General features: G+C 37.2%; 1 protein-coding gene across 11 annotated transcripts in view; it reads left to right on the forward strand.

Annotated features, from left to right (window-relative positions):
* PRKAA2 (protein kinase AMP-activated catalytic subunit alpha 2) overlaps positions 1-10,223 on the forward strand; it is an 81,614-nt gene extending 71,391 nt beyond the window's left edge. For 9 of the 11 annotated variants that reach the window (XM_023258744.2, XM_023258743.2, XM_023258745.2 and 6 more), the window contains 3 exons: positions 4,456-4,960; positions 6,401-6,527; positions 7,780-10,223. In XM_023258744.2, coding sequence (XP_023114512.1) covers positions 4,456-4,960; positions 6,401-6,527; positions 7,780-8,018 — 871 coding nt within the window. In that variant the 3' untranslated portion in view covers positions 8,019-10,223. Of the gene's footprint in view, positions 1-4,455; positions 4,961-6,400; positions 6,616-7,779 lie in introns of those variants that run through there. The other 2 variants (XR_002744506.2, XM_045035910.1) reach the window with 2 other exon arrangements.
* Positions 10,224-13,071: the final 2,848 nt, after the last annotated feature.

Genomic DNA, 13,071 nt, shown 5'->3' on the forward strand with positions numbered 1-13,071 from the left:
TAAGTGTCAAAAAAAAATTAAAAATGTACATTATTTCTCTAGTTATTATATTTAAGCATTTATTTATTTTATTAGTGTAATTCATATAGCATAAGTTTGCTCCTTTAAATTCTGTAATTCAGTGGTTCTCAGTGTTTTCGCCAAGTCGTAGAGTCATCACCATTTTCTAATTCCCTAAAAGAAACTCTATACCCTTTAACAGTCATTACATGTTTTCCCCTCCTTTTATCCCTTGGAAGCCAGTAATCTACTTTCTGCCTTTACCTATTTGCCTATTTTGGAAGTTTCATATACATAGAATCATAGTGCATGTAGCCTTTTGAGTCTTGCTACATTCACATAGCATAATGTTTTCAAGGTTCATTCATGATGTAGCATCTATCAGTTCTTCATTCCTTTTTTTCCTTGAACAATACTCCATTGTATAGATATACTACATTTTGTTTATCCATCCATCAGTTAGTGGATACTTGAATTGTTTCCACTTTTTGGCTCTTAAGAATAACGTTGCCATGCACATCTGTGTACAAGTGTTTTATGGTCACATGTTTCCATTTCTTGTGGGTGTATGCCTAGAGTTTGTGATTCTTGTATGTTGTTGCTGCTCTTATTGTTGAGTGATTTTATTGAACTAATTCCATAAATTTTTTATTCTTTGTCATGGTTGACCCCTGAAATCTCTGCTTGGTTAGCTTAATGGTCAGCTAATTATTAGAGCTTCCGTTGAATGTCTTGATCTAATAAGTCTCCCAGCCTTTGCTGAGAGACTCCGTGTGCATGTCTTCATTGCTCCAACGAGAAGCTCGTTAACCCGGCTTTAGGCTTTACTCTCTGTCAGCATCGAGGCTCCAAGTGAGCCACTAATTAGAAATTAGGGTCTTTCTTGGGCATGCATACAGCCCTACATATGTACGTGGCCTTTAGTCCCAGGAATGTATTAGAGTATTTCAAAGATCCCAGTGGAACCCTTATTCCTGAAGTTTTCATTTTAAGGTTTTTGGTTAGCTTCTTACTTGCTCCAACTCTTATTGCCTCTTTAGGCAGCAGGGATGTGAGACAGTTGCCATTGGTTGTTTTTGACAAGTGTCCTGGGGAGAAGGCTGTTTGCAGTGAGGGAGCTCTGAATCAGGTCGGATCAAGACAAGGCTTGCAAAGTGGAGATTTTCAGGGAACTGCACGACATGTCAAATAGTGACAGTTCTGTGGGGCTAGGACTTTGGAAAATTCTAAACCTATTCTGCTCTAATTCCAAGCCTTTTTCCCCTTAGTGGTTGCTAGGCTGCCAGTTTTCTGGGCTACCATGATTGTGACGCTGTTGGTTTTCAAGGCTACCATGGAAAATGGGGGAAAGGAAGATGGATATAGGGCAGTTTAAAATGTCCCACATCTCACTGATTTACTCAGCTGTTTTCCTGAGTAAATACTTCTAAGGTTTTTGCAGGCTTTTGGTTAATTTCCAGAGTACTGGAAAAGTCGACTTTGATAATTTTTGCTAGTAATCTTAATGCCTGTATGGAAGAGTGAATTTTTGGAGTTCATTCAAAAGTGCTCATCTTCTCTATTTGTCATTGATGTTTTAAAAATGTTAGACATATAATTTCTTATGTTCTCTTTCTTTTGAAAAAATTAACATCTCACATTTTTATTATTAAGCCTTGGGTACTTAGTCTGATACAGGAAACAAACACATTAATGAATTCATTTCGGTTTTCATACTTATGTATTCATCATTTATTTATTTTGCATTTACTGAGCATTTGTTTACACTGTATTGGGTAATGGAATATAGCTAAATAAGGCATGATCCCTGTTTCAAGGAGCTCTGAGTTTAGTGGGTAAGATTCAGAAAAAAAATCAACACCTATAAGAAAGTGTGAGTGTTGGGGCGCCTGGGTGGCACAGTCGGTTAAGCGTCCGACTTCAGCCAGGTCACGATCTCACGGTCCGTGGGTTCGAGCCCCGCGTCGGGCTCTGGGCTGATGGCCCAGAGCCTGGAGCCTGTTTCCGATTCTGTGTCTCCCTCTCTCTCTGCCCCTCCCCCATTCATGCTCTGTCTCGCTCTGTCCCAAAAATAAATAAAAAACGTTGAAAAAAAATTAAAAAAAAAAAAAAAGAAAGTGTGAGTGTTAAATACAAAGATCTACTAGAGGCTATAGAAGATTCATTTTTGGATCACCCTCGGGGCCTGGCACACCATCATCAACATCATCATCATTTTTGTCTTTTCAATTCAATTTCTATATCACAAGCAGAATGATCTTTATAGAATGCAAATTAGATCATGTCACTGTCATCCCTGTCTCTCTAAATTCTTTCAGTGATTTTCATCAGGCATAAGTTCTCGGCCCAAAATCTTTCTTACAGCCTACAGCTGTCAGAAATATCTGGTATGTTTTGACCCTCTAACCTGCAACTCATGTTTTCATGGCAGTGGCCTCAGTCCTCCTGCTCCTTGAACATGGCACAGCTGTTTCTTGTCTCGGTCTTTACATATATTGTTTCTTTTGCTGGGAATACCTGTTCGTAGCTCTTTGCTTAGCTGATTTCTAATCATTCTGTTATCTGCTTAAATACCACTCAGAGTAGCTTCCCTAATTACACGCATCCCGTTGTGATTTTTACATTCTTATTTTACACTGTGCTTTCCACCTAGAATCTTTATCACAGGATTTTCATGTTTGTGTATTTGTAACTGTATATTTATTTTTGTGAATATTTTATCTGTATTCAGCTAGAATATAATCTCTGTGAGGATGAGAGTCCTTTTGCCATAGGATAATCTTAAAACTTACTTTTATTTTTATTTATTTATTAAAAAATTTTTTTAATGTTTATCTTAGAAGGAGAACGAGTGGGGGAGGGGCAGAGAGAGAGGGAGACACAGAAACCGAAGCAGGCTCCAGGCTCTGAGCTGTCAGCCCAGAGCCCGACGCCGGGCTCAAGCTCACAAGCCGTGAGATTGTGGTCTAAGCTGAAGTCGGATGCCCAACCAACTAAGCCACCCAGGCACCCCTAAAATTTTTTTTAAATGTTTACTTATTTAGAGAGAGAGTGTTAGCAGGGGAGGGGCAGAGAAAGAGAGAGGGGGACAGAGAATCCCCAGTAAGCTCTGTTCTGTTAGCATGGAGCTCGAACCCACAAACTGAGACCGTGACCTAAGCCGAAATCAAGAGTCAGATGCTTGACCAACTAAGCCACCCAGGTGCCCCATCATTGTATACCCTTAGTTAATATTCATAAATGAAACAATCAGTCAATAGAAGGCATTCAAGTAAAATATGTATTGATCTGAATTTAGCTTAGGGGGTGCCCAGTTCTACCAATAGTAATGCTTGTGCAGTCTCTAAGGAATAGTACATGTTAGTTAGATGAAAAGGGATGGGATATTCTAGGATGGTTACAGTAACATTATGTACAAAGTCCCAGAAGTGTGAGAAAATAAAATTTAGGAGAGTGATTATCAAATTTTTTGGTTTTAGTATTCCTTTACAGTCTTAAAATTGAGAATTCTAAAGAGTTGTGTTTTTAATGCAGGTTATGTCAATATCTGAGAAACTTAAAAAAACATTTAATTGACTTAAAAATAACACTAAAGCTACTACATGTTAATCTAAATAAATATCTTTTCTGAAAAATAACCAAAAAGAAAATGGTAATAAGAGTGGCATTATTTTACATTTTCAGATTCTCTTAAGTGTTGGGCTTAATCAGAAACAGTGGCTAGGTTCTTCTGTCTCTGTCTTCATTCAGTCTGTTGCAATGTGTTGTATGTTAGTTGCAGTCTATGAAGAAAATCTGACATCAAGTAAGTGGTTGGAAGGGGAGGCACATTTTTAATAGTCTTTTAGACGGTTGTGATATTCTTCTTGGTATTAAGCCAAAGCTTAACGTGTTAGTTACAATATCAAATGAGAAAAGGTATCAGCCTACTTTTGTCCTATATTACATTAAAATTAACAGGTTGCTTTTGTGTTCTGTGGATGTTTTATCCTTGTTTGATTTTGTAACCTCATGTGTTGGTCATTTTGAAAATACTGGGTTATTGAGTTAGAAAGATTTTCCAAATGGTGACATGTTCATTATACAATATTAGAAATCATTTTCATTGTTACCACTATAAAGTTACCAGCAAAGTCTTTCGTAGGAAGCTGTCAAACCAGTAGAGGCAGATACAAATTGTATAAAATTCTAAAATTTTGCTTTAAAGCTTGAACTTTATCATTGGCAACAAACACTGCCAGTTTCCTTTGAAGTGACAGGCTCTGAGAAAATTTCAGCCAAATACCTAAGCCTGAATAGCCATAGCTATTCAAGGGTGGGGGTTAATTAACTTAGCCAGGGTCACACAGAGAACAGGTCTTCCTGATTCTGTTATATTGTATTGCCCCATTTATAAATTACTTGGGACTTGCCAAAGCATGTTCTTACAATAGTGTATTGTGGTATTTTTCCTAGAGAGCATGAATGGTTTAAACAAGATTTGCCCAGTTACTTATTTCCTGAAGACCCCTCCTATGATGCTAACGTCATTGATGATGAGGCTGTGAAAGAAGTGTGTGAAAAATTTGAGTGTACAGAATCAGAAGTAATGAACAGTTTATATAGTGGTGACCCTCAAGACCAGCTTGCAGTGGCTTATCATCTTATCATTGACAATCGGAGAATAATGAACCAAGCCAGTGAGTTCTACCTCGCCTCTAGTCCCCCAACTGGTTCTTTTATGGATGATAGTGCCATGCATATTCCCCCAGGCCTGAAGCCTCATCCAGAAAGGATGCCACCTCTTATAGCAGACAGCCCTAAAGCAAGATGTCCATTGGATGCGCTGAATACAACTAAGCCCAAATCTTTAGCTGTGAAAAAAGCCAAGTGGCATCTTGGAATCAGAAGTCAAAGCAAACCATATGACATTATGGCCGAAGTCTACCGAGCTATGAAGCAGCTGGATTTTGAATGGAAGGTAGGAGATGGCAGTATATTAAGATCATTTGTAAAAGGTTAGTTTTTTTTGGTTTTTGTTTGCTTTTTATGTTTGCGTTTTTGTATAGTAAGCTGTTCTGAACTACTGAGTTCTTAGGGTCAATAGAAATTTTGATTTAGATACAAATTTTGTGGTCATCTTGCTTCTGGATGATAAACCCCATTTTCCTCATTAATGTACCATGTACATTCAAAACTAAAGTTTAAGGATGAAGAGTTGTCGATGCTGGGGACCTATGATATTTTTGAATTAGCGACTAGCATTCTTGGCCAAGAAAGAGAACATCATCAACCTGAAATCGCCTGAGAAAATTGTCCATCTGTTTTCGCCTGCATCATAGCAATAAAAAGTCATGTGTCTTCAACGATGCTATGTTTAACTTTTTGTTCTCATTTCTTCTTTTTCCCACTAACTATAGCAGCTAGTGGTCAGTACAGATGATACCATCAGGATAAATTTCTTCAGTCAACAAATATTTTTCTCTAGGTTGAGAAGATCTCTTTTATTTGTATAGTGCTTTTAATCCTTACTTATGGTATGTTTTTCTTACTCTCAGCCCCCAGTTTTCCATTTTTCAAATTAGTGCTCAAATTCATTATAATTCTATTTGAGTATATGTGGAAGGAAAAGCATTTTATCCCCCATCTCAGATATCCTTTTTCACTCTTGTTCCTTTCTTGAAAGCTGTGAATGTATTTTTAAAGGAAGAAGAAAAACATTCAAATACACCATGCATATATTCATTTGACATGTTTGAAAAATCAGTCCTTTTCATTTTATTGGTACATGAAATGAATAAACAAAATAATATTTCCTTAAAATCATTTAAAAACATTTCTGAAGCAATTCAGTGAAAAGAGAGACATTAATGTCTTTAAAATTCCATACTGAAAAAAAGTTTGAACTAACTTGACAGATGTTTTGAAAACCCAGGATCATCTTTTTTCTGAGCTGCAGTTGTCTTATCTTCCAAAGGCAAATAATACTTCTTCACAGGATTATTGCAGTACTTAAATTCTGTGACAGTACCTGTTTATACTGCTGAATGCAAACCATTAACATATTGGTTCTTTTTTATTCCTTCTCCATATTAATAGGGAGAAGTATTCAAATTGAGGCTGGGTAACCAGAATTACTGTTGATGTGTCAGAGTGGAGGCATATCTAGAATGAGGGCTAAGACACTCTATAATCCCTGCGTTCCCTTCAGGTTTCAGTTGCTCTGCACACACAGTACTATCAGTAGAGATTAAGTAAATATGAAGCTGTTATGTAATATATATTTAAAAAAAAAGGTCATTCAGGAATTCCTTTTCTACCCCACCTCTATCAGTCGTGGCTATTTGCAGTAAGAATAGGAAGATATTTTGTAGTTTGTTATTTTTAACAGTTTTCCTTAAAAAAAGATTTCCCATTTTAGGTAGTGAATGCATACCATCTTCGTGTAAGAAGGAAAAATCCAGTGACTGGCAATTATGTGAAAATGAGCTTACAACTTTACCTGGTTGACAACAGAAGCTATCTTTTGGACTTTAAAAGCATTGATGGTAAGGAAGCTATGCAGGCATGAGCTCTGAGAAGATAAAACTTGGCGCTAGTTGACAAGATGTTAAAATCATCTCAAAGACATGGTGGGTAGGTCTTCTGTACTGGTATTTTAGTAATCTAGAGTTAACTAAAAATGTAAGTGAAATGAAAAGGATTGAAGACATGTGGAATATCTCTAATCCAGCACCTCTTCAAAAGAAGTGCCTCCTTAGCATAAAAAAGTCACTTAAAGTGCTGGCTGTGGGAGCAAAGTAAGGAATTACAGGGAAGTAATTTTTACCTAAACTTGGCTGATGTTGTCAGGTTCTTTGTCACATTTCTCCATTCATATGTTATTACCATTAGGGTTGTAATAGCTAAACTTGCCTATTTATCAACTTCCCTCATCCTGGTTGGCCAAATGGGCCTTTGCTTGGAGTCAGCCCATTTGGTCTGCCCCAGATGTCCAGGAGACGAAGGAATTGGGAGGTGGTCTGGGTTGTGTCTAAGTACTTAATGTGACAGAAGTCAAACCTTCACGAACCGAATGGGGTTGTTGAGTTCAGAGGGCCAAGTGGGATAAAAACAGTAAGCCATGGGTTAGGTGCCGAATGGACAAGAGTAGAACTGAGTTCAGAGTTGGGGAGGTTGTTTTCAACAGAATAGTTAAATTTCGTTCTTGAACTACCACCAACAATAGCAGTATTTATTTGGTCCCTGACCACCATTATCAGAATTACCCAGCATTCTTACTACAATGCAAATACTTGGGAACTACCCCCGTATCTACCAAATCAGAATCTCTAGAGGTGAGTCCTGGGAAATTGGAAGTCTTCACTTTTAACAAGATTTTCCTTGCCCCTCCTCCAGGCAATCAATTGCAGTGTGCACTGAATGTGCAGAATGGCAACTTTTTTTTTTTTTTTTAGTGATATCTTTTGTTGGTATGTTGCAAGAAAATAATCCTCCAAGGATGTGCTTCCTTCCTATTGGTTATCAATTTGATTTCAAGGCTGATGCCAAATACTATACTGAGAAGGATTTAGGGGTGACATTTTGACCGTGTCACTGTTGTGATTGGTTAGTGATGTCTTGTGACAGTGGGAGGAAAGGGGTATTGCCACCCCTGCTCCCCGAACTCTGAAACATGACATCCATTAAGTTGCGCTTGTTCAGCTGTGTTTACTCAATGTTCTGAATGTAGCATCTTCAGGGGAAGGTCTCAGACAAGTACACCTTTCATGTAATTTGCTCTTCTTTGGTTCATTTCAGATGAGGTGGTGGAGCAGAGGTCTGGTTCGTCAACACCTCAGCGTTCCTGTTCCGCTGCTGGCTTACACAGACCCAGATCAAGTTTTGATTCTGTAACAGCAGAGAGTCATTCACTCTCTGGCTCTCTTACTGGCTCCTTGACAGGAAGCACACTGTCTTCTGTTTCACCTCGCCTAGGCAGTCACACCATGGATTTTTTTGAAATGTGTGCTAGTCTGATCACTACTTTGGCCCGTTGATGATGTTTCTCTAGTTTGTCTTTGTTATTGCACTGTGAAAATCAGACATATTCTTAAAATCATTATTTTACTTATGGGTATCACATCCTCTGGAATACTGATCGAGAGTCATGAATATTTCCAGGGGACACTCAATGCCATTGACATTACTGAAAACAAAAAACGTCTGACATTTTATTTACCTGTAGACATCTGTAATTCTGTTTTGCCTATGATGAATTCATAGGCAGTATCTTTAGTAGGTGAATGTCGGTGAAGATTGTTAATTTAAAATTGTGAGTTCACTACAGATGATTAATGCACCTTCACCAAGGATAGTTTGGCAACACCTCTTTGCTCTACTATTTAATGTAGGTAAATCCAGTTTACTTCCTAAAAAGTGAAGCAGGCTTTAAGTTGTGTTGATGCATCCCGTTCTCTTGCACAAGAAGATTAAAAAAAATAATACGGCCATTAGTAAGTTAGTATTTAAATGTTGAAATCTTAAAGGCTTGTCCCCCAAATTTCAGAAGCCAAGTTCTTCTAGTAGCTTTAGTGTTTGCAGATACTGCCTATTGTTTAACAGAAGGGCTGTGGTCCTGAAACAGGTAACTGGTTTTTCCAGGTTCCTTAAAAACAGCTATAATCAGCTACTGGCTGGGAGATTTCCTTGAATAATTATCTTAAGAGCCTTCAGTGTTCTACTCAGTATTGGAACACCCAGAATGGCAGCAACTTTTGTGTTTTTCATAAATGTTATATCATTTTTAGAAAAACCTTAACATCATTTTAAAACATGCCTTCAAAAGTACCTTTCTCAAATTATTTTTGGCTCTATTTATTTTTGTATTTCACTAAGCATGATAAAGTAGACAGTTAAATGAAACAAAGCAAAATATCAACAGTCCCTTAAAAGAGAACTCTGATCTTTGATTTAATGTATGTGGTGGAGAGTTTTGTGTCTGTCCTGTTGTATCCCACAATGCTCATTCTTCATTTGAAGTTCAAATCTGTCATAGCAGCTGTTCCCCTCCCTAACCTTCCACCACCATCGTCTTCGTTGTTTGATCCTTAGTGGCTGATTGACTTAGCTTTTTTCTGGTTCCCTTTCTTTGTTCTCTATCTTGGTTCTAGCCATCCAGTTTGAAAACACTGTTCTGGCCCTAAGGGCTTTTGTGTACTTCCAAAGCTTAATAGTCTCTGACCTTGACTGTTGAGGCTGTTTGGGTAGGGAAGCCTTAAACATTAAAAAAAAAAAAAAAAACTCTCGAATAAATGTGTGTTGTTTACATATATACAAATATGTATCCACACACCAGTGCTTTTAAAGGAAAACCAAACAGTTTCTTTGTTTTGCCTTGTGCAGGTTTTATTTTTTAAAGTTTAAAAAGAAACCTATCTATATACAGCACAGTAGATAATAATAGCTCATTGCTTATATTTTAGTGAAAGTATTTAATTTTTAAATTATGTGTAATTTATCTAATTTGTATTTATCTATTCATTTGTTTAATGTGTTGTAATTAACACTCTCATTCACCTGACTTACCCCAGAACAGATTAAGCTCTTGAAAACCAAGTTTCTCTTTGCCAAAAATGATGTTTTCTACCAAGAAGCAAATGAAAATGTTAGGATAAGTTCCTCATGTGTTTATGGAAGATCAGCATGTCTGTCTTTAAGTAGTTTTGAGTCAGGAGTTTGTAGTGTGTCACATCATATTGGTTTTTAGGAGTTTTTTAAAATGGTGTTAAGAACTTTTAAATCTGACTTAATATTGAAAGGAATCTGTTCACCAGTTTAGGACTAAAGAGGGGTGGGTTTGCATTAAACTGTTTTAAGTTTAAACCTTTGAAAGACTGCCATCTAGTGGCATCAAAGGGTACTTTCTGTAGTTGTTTTTACAGGGAAAGCAGTCTGGCTGTGTATTTGGCTTAGGGCGTAATTTTGGCCTCTCTAAATGTGTAAATACCTCTTTTAGGAAAAACAGGGCCGCCTCATAATATTTGCTTGACTATGAATGGGTGACCTTAGAAATAAGGAGTTAATCTGAGGAGTCCTATCCCCAGGGACAAAATCCCTAATAATTTTGAAGGTGGAAAAGCAGCAGCAAGGACTACAGTGGCATTTTAGCTCTGTAAGTCAGATATTAAAAACTTACATCAAAATTATTTTATATGGATGTTTATCATGTTTATTGAGAATTAAAAATATTTACTGTTTTCACACTCTGATGGTTACCTGTTGAATTTTAGGAGAACCAGGGTTGCAGTTTGGGTTGTTGTATGCTTAAATTTTAAAGTACAGCTACTCTGTGAATCTAGAAGGTGTAGTAAATTGCTTTGTATAGAGAAGATTGCAGGGGGCTCAGTCCAGCTTCTATAAAAGGGGCTAGAACATTGTCCTAGGAAGCTTTTGTTGCTAATTAGAAGAGGGAAAGAATCAGTTGCTAAATTCCCACATTTCAGTCTTGTAAGCTGGTTAACTGTAGCTGTGGTATGTGGTAGTTAGATCTGGGATAGGAGGAATTTCCAGTTAAGATTCTGGAGGAGAAGGATGCCTGGGTGGCTCAGTCAGTTAAGCATCTGACTTCGGCGCAGGTCATGATCTCACAGTTCATGGGTTCAAGCCCTCGTCAGGCTCTATGCTGACAGCTCGGAGCCTGGAGCCTGCTTTGGATTCTGTGTCTCCCTCTCTCTCTGCCCCTCCCCCAAGTGCGCGCGTGCGCGCGCGTGCTCTCTCTGTCTCAAAAATAAACATTAAAAAAAAAAAGATTCTGGAGGAGAGCTTCTATTATTAGGTCATAAAGACTTAGTCACATCATGGAAATGGACTCCATAAGTTCTACAATAGCACTCCCAAACTGATTCCCTTGAGGTGGTCTGCTGAACAACGAGTCCATTGAGCAAATTTGGAAAATGTTACATGCTCCTCTCCTGCTTGAGGATGACAAGAGATTATGAACATTAATGAAGGACTCTGAAACGTCCTTCAGTGAAAAAAAAGAAAACCATTTAACTTTAACCCTGCTTTGCCCAAATTAACTATATTTTAAACTCAATATCCTTTGGGAAAAGGCAACTTGGGAAAATACTTTGTCCCAGGTTGCTATAATTAGAGTAGTTAAGAATAGAATTAAGATCTCTTTTCTCATCAGTTGTTGGAGAGAATATGGTTCAAAATCAGAAAAAATTTCATTTTAACCTGTGGATAAATGCTGGACTACACAGAATTGTGTGTGTGTGTGTGGGATGTGTTTCATAGCACCTTGATCTTCTTAAATCAGGTTGTGGTAACTGTTTGGGAGCAGAATTTATTCTGTGTTGTGTTGAGCTGATAGCTAAAAAACCTTAAACAAGATTACTTGTAAAAGAAAAGGCCTAAGAGACTAGTGACTAAAGGCTTAAGAGACTAGAGCTTATGGCTCTGTGGGCAGTGAGTTCAAGACATTGATTCTCAATTTCCAAATGTGTAGTCAGTGAACATTTTGTAAATACTTTTATATAGGACATCATATTTGGATCTGATCGCTGTTATCTTTTGAGGTAGGAACCAGATAACATCTTGGATTGAATAGGGAGGTAGGCAGACTATTTGAAGTTGGGTTTTTGTTTTGAACAACAGACTTTTGAGACACTTTTGTAACCTCAAGTGTTTGCGTTCCTTGATATTAGCCAAATATAAGAAGAATATAGGAGCCTAAATTAATCAGAAGTAATGGTATTCCTGTGTCAGGGAATTGGCTGTATGTAGTACAGACAATTCTCCATTTTCTGCAAATAGGGTTCCCGTTGGGCTTGCTTTTTCTTATTCTCTAGCCAGTTTGTACTCAGGGAACATAAACTGGTTTTTTATAGATGAGACATAATTGAGAAAATAATCATAAAAAAAAGTTACAGGTTTTTTGACTGTTTGAATTTGTTGCTTCTAATGTGCAGTATGCACAGTTAATATAAGCACTGTATCTTCCACTTATAAAGTAGAAAAGCTTAGAATGTGCCTACCATGGACACTGTATCTTTGTCTATTCACTGGTTAAGAATTTAAATCCTGGTAATGGCTGTGAAATCTCAATATCTAAATGCTAAACATCTTCACAGTTTTGTCCGTTTTCGTTTTTAAAGAACTCCACCTTTTCATTCTGGCATTTCGTTACCTGGTCATTCTGTCACTCTGTGACTTTTTAAATGGGGAATGTAATTTATTTTAATAATTCTCGGAGGCTCTATTAGAAACTCTGGATGAGGGATATGTGCAATGTTAGTAAGTCACACCTATGTTGACCTCAGTTTGTAACCTCTAAAGTGGGAGGAAAAGACTAAAAGGCCTCTGAGGTACCTTTGAGCTTTAAAGTTCTGTCTTTGCCTTTTTTTGTGTGTGATTTGTGTTAGTGTTCACTTTGTATATATTTAGGGGTTTTATAGTGTGAATGTTCTGTATTTGTTCCGTGAATCATTTTAAAGGTAAATACTTGAAAAAAAAATTAATATAACTGCCCTCTGGAATACAAATGGCAAAAATCATACAGAAAACCAAACATGCTAAAACATCATATGCACTTAGCATAAGCAAAATATGACTAATTTGAAGTGTTGGAAGTGTTCCAAACTTTTTTATAGTGACTTTTAGATCCCCAGACCATATCTATTAACTTATTTAGTACATTACAGTAACCTTGCGAGGTAACCATTTTCCAGATGAGGAAGCAGGACCACAGAGCCCTTCAGAAAGCTTTAATGCCATACATGTATTCAGCGATGATCATGGCTCTGTGTATGCCACCTGCCTCCAGGGGAGACCCGGTGACTCACTGAAACATCTGAGTAGCTGAGTAATAAAGATAAATCAGATAGATTGCTTTTGAGTCTTAGAGTGACATAAAATAGTCTTAATTGAATATTTCTTAGTTTAATTATTTGAACTGGTTGATCGTACTAACTAAATTATCTGAAGTATTTATGATTAGCATATTGATACTTAAAAGTACTTCTGAGTTATTGAGGTGCTTACAAAATACTAGAAAAACTTTTAGGCATGAATCATTTTACTTAGATAATTCTAAGTAGCACAATCTTT

This window comes from Felis catus, chromosome C1, assembly GCF_018350175.1.
Source record: "Felis catus isolate Fca126 chromosome C1, F.catus_Fca126_mat1.0, whole genome shotgun sequence".
NCBI lineage: Eukaryota > Metazoa > Chordata > Mammalia > Carnivora > Felidae > Felis > Felis catus.